Consider the following 9,058-nt stretch of genomic DNA (forward strand, 5'->3'; position numbering starts at 1 on the left):
GGGCAGTGGGTGTGGGGAGCAGTCCAGTGCACTGTGAAGGTCGGGGGAGGGACCAGGATGCAGGGCGGAGAGGGAGGGAAGAGTCGCAGAATGGGAAGTGGCAGGGGGCCACCCACCATCGGCAGGGATTCGCTCTCAAGGAGCTTGCACCCTTCTCAGAGGAGGAAGCTTTCGTCACAACTCTGTAAAAAAGCCATGTTTTCCCTTCTCTTTCTCCACAGTGACTATGTCCAGAAAATATCTAGCAAAGGAGGGAAATAGGAAAGCCCAAAACAAAAAGCCTGAAAAAGAGAAGGTAAACTGCATTGCTGACTTTATTTTGTTTGCCCTCTGTTGTGAAAAGTTCTCATTTGAGCTAAAAGAGTTCTATGTCTTTAAACAAGTGGACAATGTTGTTTCAGGGGGAGCAGGTTTGATTGGAGGGAAAGTTTGGGCAACTGCAGCATCACCCAGTTCCTGTTTTTCCTCTAAAGATCCGGTGCTTTGGTGACATTAAAATGTCACTGTTGAAGCAATAACTTTAAATATTTTTCTACAACTAGGCATTTTTTTTCCGGGGGGAAAAGGTTTCTGTATAAAATTAGAGCTTTATGTTGAGAAGCCAGATGCGTAGAGAGCCATTTGGTGTGTTACTTGCTATCTTTAAAATCAAACTCTAAAAGTCTTTTAGGTCTGGATGCAGCACCTTCCCAAATCTCTGAACCTGCAGACATGGGAGCATATTCCATGCAGATGAGAAAACTGAACAGGTACCCTTCCCCTTGAGGATTCAGTAAAGGATTCTAGCAAGAGAGGGTTGGTTAGGGAAGGTATTTGCTAGGAGGTTCTGCTTTACCTAAATGATGTGCTGAAGGTCAAAGTCAGAACCTACCTAGGATTAGACATCCACAGCAACCAGTTAGCAGTCTTGAGGTTTTTGTAGCCCTTTCTGGAGGTGAAACCTCCTAACCACTGGACGCCCAGGAAATTCCCTACATGGAGACTATGATTCCCCCCTTCCTACCACCACTGCCACTCAGGATGAACGTCAAATTCACACAGGGGACTGCTGAGCTTGTATGTGAATGTGAGCTTGGCTGGTTTTATATTGTAAATTGTCTTGATGGGTGCTTTCTGACATTTTGCTATGAACTTCTAACTTGCTTCTAAATTGCTGAATGCCACACTTTCCTGACTGTTCTAGCTTTTTCTGAAATGCACAGGAAATGTCTGTAGGTTTGGCAAGCTTCTCCCCACCCCCATCTCCACACTCTTATTCCGAAAGTGTACATTCAGCATTTAAGAGCCTTTAATCATCTTCCCTCTTAGCTCCCTTACACACACTTGTACTCACACTTTTTATGAAGTTAAAACAGTTTTATTTTCAATCAGTTGACTTAGAAAAGGACTGTATCTATCCTTTGTCATATATCCCTAAAAAGCTCAACTTTTCTTCCAAACTTTGATAATGTTATTTTTATAAATGCATGCCAAGTGTGTGAATCAGGGTTTTTAAAATATAAACTTGTTTCTCAGATATAGAAGTATGAGAATTGTGGGTGGGAGAAGCAGCATCAGAAGCTGAAGGGCTGGAAACTAGATTGAGGGCATTATTTGAAATAATCAGAATAAAAATTCTTTCACTTCTTTAACATTCTACAAGTACTGTTTCGAGCATCTACCATTGTTCTAGGCCCTGATGATACAGCAGTGAACAAAACAGACAAAATCTTTGCCCTCAGGAAGCTTAAGTTCTAGTAGAAGGAGACAGATGTAAACTAAATTAAGGAAAATACAGTAGAGATGGAGTATAGGGAGTGTTTGTTCACAAGTTTATAAAGGTGGCCTTTGGGACTTCCCTGGTGGTCCAGTGGGTAAGACTCTGTGCTCCCAATGCAGGGGGCCCAGGTTCGATCCCTGGTAGGGAAGCTAGGTCCCACATGCATGCTGCAACTAAGGAGTCTGCATGCTACAACTAAGAGTCTGCATGCCACAAATAAGAGTCCGCATGCCGCAACTAAACATGCTGCAATGAAGATCCTGCATGCTGCAACTAAGACCCAGCACAGCCAAATTAATAGGTAAATGAATGAATAAATAAATAAATATTAAAGGTGGCCTTTGAACAATCTTGAAGGAGGTGGACTAACGTTCTATGCTGACATCTGGGGGAAGAGAGTCCCAGGCACAGGAAACAGCTGCAAGTGCACAGGCTCCCTGAAGGAGCATCCCTGGAGAGAAGGAACAACAGCCAGGAGAATCTGGCTGGAGGAGCAGGTGATGAGGTTATAGAAGAAAGTGGGTGGGCAGCAGCTCTTTTAGAGCCTTGTCAGATATTGTAGCTACCAGTGGCTTTTACTGTGATGAACTGGGAAGCCAGAGTAGGGTTTCAAACAAGGACGGGACAGCGTCTTATTTAACAAGACCACTCTGGCTGCTGGGTTGAGAAGGGAAGAGGGCAGGTGTAGAAGAGCAGAGACCAGTGAGGAGGCCACTGCAATCATCTCTACTAGAAATTAATGAAAAATGTTTGATTGGTTTACATAAAGGGAAGAAAATGTGCTTGCAGAATACACACAAAAAAAGGAAACAATTCTTTTTCAGATGTTTAAGTTGCAAGAAAAAAAACCACTTTGGCAACAACTTTGCTACTGCATCTCCTCCAGATACAGAATGGGCTTGGGAGTCCTAGGTCTTCAGGGTTTTTTACTCCTGAGTGACCGATGAACCTAGCTGGGTTTGGTCAGTGTGTTTAAGAATGAGCCTTTATGGATCTGCTTAGTATGTCTGCCCCTTCCCATTTCCCAAATTTGCCCGAGTCCCAGTTAGAAATACAGATTCCTGGGTTCTACCCATTCAGTAAATATGGAATGGGGCCAGGGACTTTCAGTAAGAAAATGAAGGGATTCTTATGACTTGGAAAATGGGGACCTACTTTAATTTCCGTACCTCCCGCTCACCTTGTGGGGTTTGCGACGGACCTGGAAAGCGTTGCAGGGCGCCCGTGATACCGGCAGGTGGCGCCACGTGACCGTGAGCTGCAGAGGGCGCTTGTCTCTTCGGGATAGGCGAGAGGCTCCAGCAGAGCGGGTCTGTGCGGTGCTGGGCCCACCGGCCACCGCTTATCCCGAGTGGAGAGGCGCGCACGAGTAAATAAGGGGGGGCGCGGCCGGTGGCTCGGCTTCATTTTAGGCTACTGTGCATCTTAAGCCTCCCTAGTCGGCTTCTCGGGCTCCTGGGGCAGGAAGGCGCAGCCCTCTCTGCACGGGCATTGAGCACGCGGAAGCCGGCGGCGTGGCACAGCGAGAACCAGCCGCCTCGGGCCGCAGGACATTAGTCCAGCGGGGCAACCCAAGGGCCGGGATGTACTACCGAGGTCCCTCCGGGCTGTCGGACTCGCGAATGGCCCCTTTTCATTGGCAGCGGGAAGTAGGGCCCCGCCCCCTTTCGTACAGCTCTCATCTGTGACTGGCTCTCGGGCACCGGCTGGCCACACCTCCTCCCCTTGCACATACACAAGAGTCACGCGCCTTTTAGTTGGAAACTTGGCGTGCAGAGGAGGACGCTGGCCCTCGTCTCTCCACCCATTTATCTTGCCATTGGTTCGCGGCGCCGCTCACGGCCACGCCCCCATTCCAGCCCCCTGGCTGGGAGGGCGGACGCCCGCTCTTGATTAGCTGGTCTGCCTGCCTCTTGCAGGAGCGGCTGGCACTTCTCCCCCCTCTCCCCCCTCCCGCCGGCCTCGAGGTTCCTGAGCTGGCCCAGGCCGAGTCAGTGTCAGTCAGGGAGGCGGACTGCTGAGCAGTGGGTGCGAACACTGCGTTGCAGTCTCGCCGAGGGGCTGGTGCCTGCGCTCGCGCCGCCGGGTGGGAAGGATGAAGCCGCAGCTGGAGCAGCCACCCTATGATTGGCTGGGGCACTTGTGAACCCGAAGTAAAGATGGCGGGCGGGCAGGCAGCCGCCGCACTGCCCACTTGGAAGATGGCGGCGCGCCGCAGCCTCAGCGCTCGCGGCCGGGGGGTCCTGCAGGCGGCGGCTGGACGGCTGTTGCCGCTGCTTCTGCTGAGCTGCTGCTGCGGCGCGGGCGGCTGCGCAGCGGCGGGCGAGAACGAGGAGACTGTGATCATCGGGTTGCGGCTGGAGGACACGAACGACGTGTCGTTCATGGAAGGGGGGGCGCTGCGGGTGAGCGAGCGGACCCGGGTCAAGCTGCGGGTGTACGGGCAGAACATCAACAACGAGACATGGTCCCGCATTGCTTTCACAGAGCATGAGCGGCGGCGCCACAGCCCGGGCGAGCGCGGGCTGGGGGGCCCTGCACCGCCGGAGCCGGACAGCGGCCCCCAGCGCTGCGGCATCCGCACATCAGATATCATCATCTTGCCCCATATCATTCTCAATCGCCGTACATCAGGCATCATTGAGATCGAGATCAAACCGCTGCGCAAGATGGAGAAGAGCAAGTCCTATTACCTGTGCACGTCGCTCTCCACGCCAGCCCTGGGCGCCGGCGGCCCGGGGTCTGCGGGTGGCGCCGTCGGGGGCAAGGGCGGCTCCGGCGTGGCCGGGCTCCCGCCGCCCCCGTGGGCCGAGACCACCTGGATTTATCACGACGGCGAGGACACCAAGATGATCGTGGGGGAGGAGAAGAAGTTCCTGCTGCCTTTCTGGCTGCAGGTGATCTTCATTTCGCTGCTTCTGTGCCTATCGGGCATGTTCAGCGGCCTCAACCTGGGACTCATGGCCCTGGACCCGATGGAGCTGCGCATCGTGCAGAACTGCGGCACGGAGAAGGAGAAGAATTACGCCAAGCGCATCGAGCCCGTGCGCAGGCAGGGCAACTACCTGCTGTGCTCGCTGCTGCTGGGCAACGTGCTGGTCAACACCACGCTCACCATCCTGCTCGACGACATAGCTGGCTCAGGCCTCGTGGCGGTGGTGGTCTCCACCATCGGCATCGTCATCTTCGGGGAGATCGTGCCCCAGGCCATCTGCTCCCGGCACGGCCTGGCTGTGGGGGCCAACACCATCTTCCTCACCAAGTTTTTCATGATGATGACCTTCCCCGCCTCTTACCCCGTAAGCAAGCTGCTGGACTGCGTCCTGGGCCAGGAGATAGGCACCGTCTATAACCGGGAAAAACTGCTGGAGATGCTCCGGGTCACAGACCCCTACAACGACCTCGTAAAGGAGGAGCTGAACATCATCCAAGGGGCTCTGGAGCTCCGCACCAAGACCGTGGAGGACGTGATGACTCCCCTCCGGGACTGTTTCATGATCACCGGTGAAGCCATTCTGGACTTCAACACCATGTCGGAGATCATGGAGAGCGGCTACACTCGGATTCCAGTATTTGAGGGGGAGCGCTCCAACATCGTGGACCTCCTCTTTGTCAAAGACTTGGCCTTCGTGGATCCAGATGACTGTACTCCCCTGAAAACCATCACTAAATTTTATAACCACCCTTTGCACTTTGTTTTCAATGACACCAAGTTGGACGCTATGCTGGAAGAATTTAAGAAAGGTGGGAAATTTTGCTATCTTTCATTGGCTTGCTCTTTCTCTCTCCATCCTCCTCCCTACTTGAGTCCTCTACCCTCAGAACAACCCCCCAAGGCGAATTGACCGGAATTTCGCTTCTCTTTTAATTGCAAAGTTGAAAGGATGGCATGGATTTGGGGATGGATTAAACTAGTAAGCGCTTCTAGGTTCTTTAAAAGCACAAGACTGCCATCACTTGCTTTTTCCCATATCAAAAAGCAGGGTTCCTATTTTCTGTGTATGGTACTCTTCCCCGCTGCAGTCTGGTCTTGAGAGGTCTGCTGCATTCATTGCCCGGATTCTGAGTGGGTAGATGAAAGTAGGGACCCGCTCATGCCGTGCTATGCCATTTGGTTGACATGTACTAATTGCAGGCATTTGGAAAACGTTTAAACAGCTTTTCTAAACCCTATACAATCACTGGCGTTTCAGAGATTGGAAGTGCATTTTCAGTAGTTTCTGTTCCTGGTTGTCTGGTGACCTGTGGGAGAGATTAGGGTCCGCTTTTGAGAATATGGTATGGGATAAGCCAGGTATCACCAAAAAAATTCACTCATTTGGATGACTTGCCTTAGCTAGAAAAGAGGGTTTTTTAAAAACTTAAAGCTGTGCGTTAATATATAACTTGGAAAGACTAGAGGTAAGTTAACCTTTTATGAGGCTCTATCTTACCTAGCTTTCTTCACTATTTGTTTATGTTTATCTGACAACAAATAAAATTTCCCAAACCAAGTGTGGTTTTGGCAGAAAGCTTGGATCTTTAACAATGGGATGAATTCCTCTATTATGGTTTATTTATTTCTTGAGACTTTCTGGTTTAAAAGTGTTCTTTTTAACCTTGATCACCTGGTACATTAAATTGAAGCATGTCTCCAAGTCACTGTTCACTGTTCCAGGGAGTTTTGCCAGGGAAGAGAAGTGCAGAGTGTGGTGTGCTAACTTTTCTTGCATCGTGGTATTTTTGGTTTGTTTTACCATGTAATGAACAGGTAAATAGCAACTCATACTATTATCACTGAAATTCTGGCTTTAAAAACGTTTCCAGTAAATAGCTAGTTTTGTTATTTGAAAGCCAAGGGATACTGAGTTTTTAAATTGTTATGATGCTGGTGCATGTTCATGTATTATGTTAGAATGTGTGTGTAACCTTTAATGAACTGATAGTCCTCAAAACTAACTTTTCCTTCTTCAAATAGAATTTTGATCACTGATAGTGGTCTCTCCACTGAAAAAGGTCATGTGTAAGTGGTGACAGCTCACTGGATGTGATGATTTGAACATAGAGTGTGTAGTTGTCCTAATTCCATTTTCTTGCCTGAATGGTGTCCTCTCTGGAACAGAATCACATTGCAGTAATTTTCAGATAAAGGAATAGAGCAGAATGTGCTTCAGAGATTGGTAATTTGCATTTAAAAGCAGAAGGAGATTCTTCTGGATTCTTAAACAGTAAAAAGAAAATGTCCATTATCTCTAGGTGACAAAGCTTCTTTTGGGACGTCATTGTTCTTTCACTACTAAATTGTTAATTAGAGCATCTAACCAGTCTCTTCTTTCATTTTGCTGTAGTATCTGTAATATAGAAAAATATCTTGAAATGCTTGAAAATGGCTTTGAAATACTTTATTTTCTTTCTGTTGCTAAATTTCCCAATATTGATACAGATAATATAGTCTATTTTTTAAAAATTATTACTCAGAATTTTTGCATATCTACTGATGGATTGGTAGCACTGGTGTGTACTCCCTGCTGAAGTCTTTTCTTCACTTCTGTATCTTTTTTCTCTTTGAGAATTTAGTTCTGCACCTTGCAACTCGTTAATCCTTCCCCTAACTCAAAATTTCAAAATTTGCATTATTTTGAAATTTGTTTTTGATTGTCCTTGAACAGTTTTCCTATGACTGATTTATTTTTACTAGGAACTTTTTCCTCTCCCCAAATTACTTCTCACAGTATTTTCTTGGAAATGTATCCTTTAAAGATTGAATTGCTAATATTTTCCCATGAATTAAAAAAAAATATTTATTTTATTTTTGGCTGCGTTGCATCTTCGTTGCTGCACGCGGGCTTTCTCTAGTTGCGGTGAGTGTGCGCAAGGCTTCTCATTGCAGTGGCTTCTCTCTGTTGTAGAGCATGGGCTCTAGGTGCATGGGCTTCAGTAGTTGTGGTGCATGGGCTCAATAGTTGTGGCTCACAGAAGCTGAAGGGCTGGAAACTAGATTGAGGGCATTATTTGAAATAATCAGAATAAAAATTCTTTCACTTCTTTAACATTCTACAAGTACTGTTTCGAGCATCTACCATTGTTCTAGGCCCTGATGATACAGCAGTGAACAAAACAGACAAAATCTTTGCCCTCAGGAAGCTTAAGTTCTAGTAGAAGGAGACAGATGTAAACTAAATTAAGGAAAATACAGTAGAGATGGAGTATAGGGAGTGTTTGTTCACAAGTTTATAAAGGTGGCCTTTGGGACTTCCCTGGTGGTCCAGTGGGTAAGACTCTGTGCTCCCAATGCAGGGGGCCCAGGTTCGATCCCTGGTAGGGAAGCTAGGTCCCACATGCATGCTGCAACTAAGGAGTCTGCATGCTACAACTAAGAGTCTGCATGCCACAAATAAGAGTCCGCATGCCGCAACTAAACATGCTGCAATGAAGATCCTGCATGCTGCAACTAAGACCCAGCACAGCCAAATTAATAGGTAAATGAATGAATAAATAAATAAATATTAAAGGTGGCCTTTGAACAATCTTGAAGGAGGTGGACTAACGTTCTATGCTGACATCTGGGGGAAGAGAGTCCCAGGCACAGGAAACAGCTGCAAGTGCACAGGCTCCCTGAAGGAGCATCCCTGGAGAGAAGGAACAACAGCCAGGAGAATCTGGCTGGAGGAGCAGGTGATGAGGTTATAGAAGAAAGTGGGTGGGCAGCAGCTCTTTTAGAGCCTTGTCAGATATTGTAGCTACCAGTGGCTTTTACTGTGATGAACTGGGAAGCCAGAGTAGGGTTTCAAACAAGGACGGGACAGCGTCTTATTTAACAAGACCACTCTGGCTGCTGGGTTGAGAAGGGAAGAGGGCAGGTGTAGAAGAGCAGAGACCAGTGAGGAGGCCACTGCAATCATCTCTACTAGAAATTAATGAAAAATGTTTGATTGGTTTACATAAAGGGAAGAAAATGTGCTTGCAGAATACACACAAAAAAAGGAAACAATTCTTTTTCAGATGTTTAAGTTGCAAGAAAAAAAACCACTTTGGCAACAACTTTGCTACTGCATCTCCTCCAGATACAGAATGGGCTTGGGAGTCCTAGGTCTTCAGGGTTTTTTACTCCTGAGTGACCGATGAACCTAGCTGGGTTTGGTCAGTGTGTTTAAGAATGAGCCTTTATGGATCTGCTTAGTATGTCTGCCCCTTCCCATTTCCCAAATTTGCCCGAGTCCCAGTTAGAAATACAGATTCCTGGGTTCTACCCATTCAGTAAATATGGAATGGGGCCAGGGACTTTCAGTAAGAAAATGAAGGGATTCTTATGACTTGGAA

General features: G+C 47.8%; 1 protein-coding gene across 1 annotated transcript; it reads left to right on the forward strand.

Moving 5' to 3' along the window:
* The first annotated feature begins 3,720 nt into the window (after positions 1-3,720).
* LOC112064217 (metal transporter CNNM2-like) lies at positions 3,721-6,257 on the forward strand. The gene has a single exon (XM_055080987.1). It carries the CDS (start codon positions 3,883-3,885, stop codon positions 5,602-5,604), a length of 1,722 nt encoding a protein of 573 aa, XP_054936962.1. The 5' UTR covers positions 3,721-3,882; the 3' UTR covers positions 5,605-6,257.
* The last annotated feature ends 2,801 nt before the right edge of the window (positions 6,258-9,058 follow it).

Source organism: Physeter macrocephalus, chromosome 20, assembly GCF_002837175.3.
Source record: "Physeter macrocephalus isolate SW-GA chromosome 20, ASM283717v5, whole genome shotgun sequence".
NCBI lineage: Eukaryota > Metazoa > Chordata > Mammalia > Artiodactyla > Physeteridae > Physeter > Physeter macrocephalus.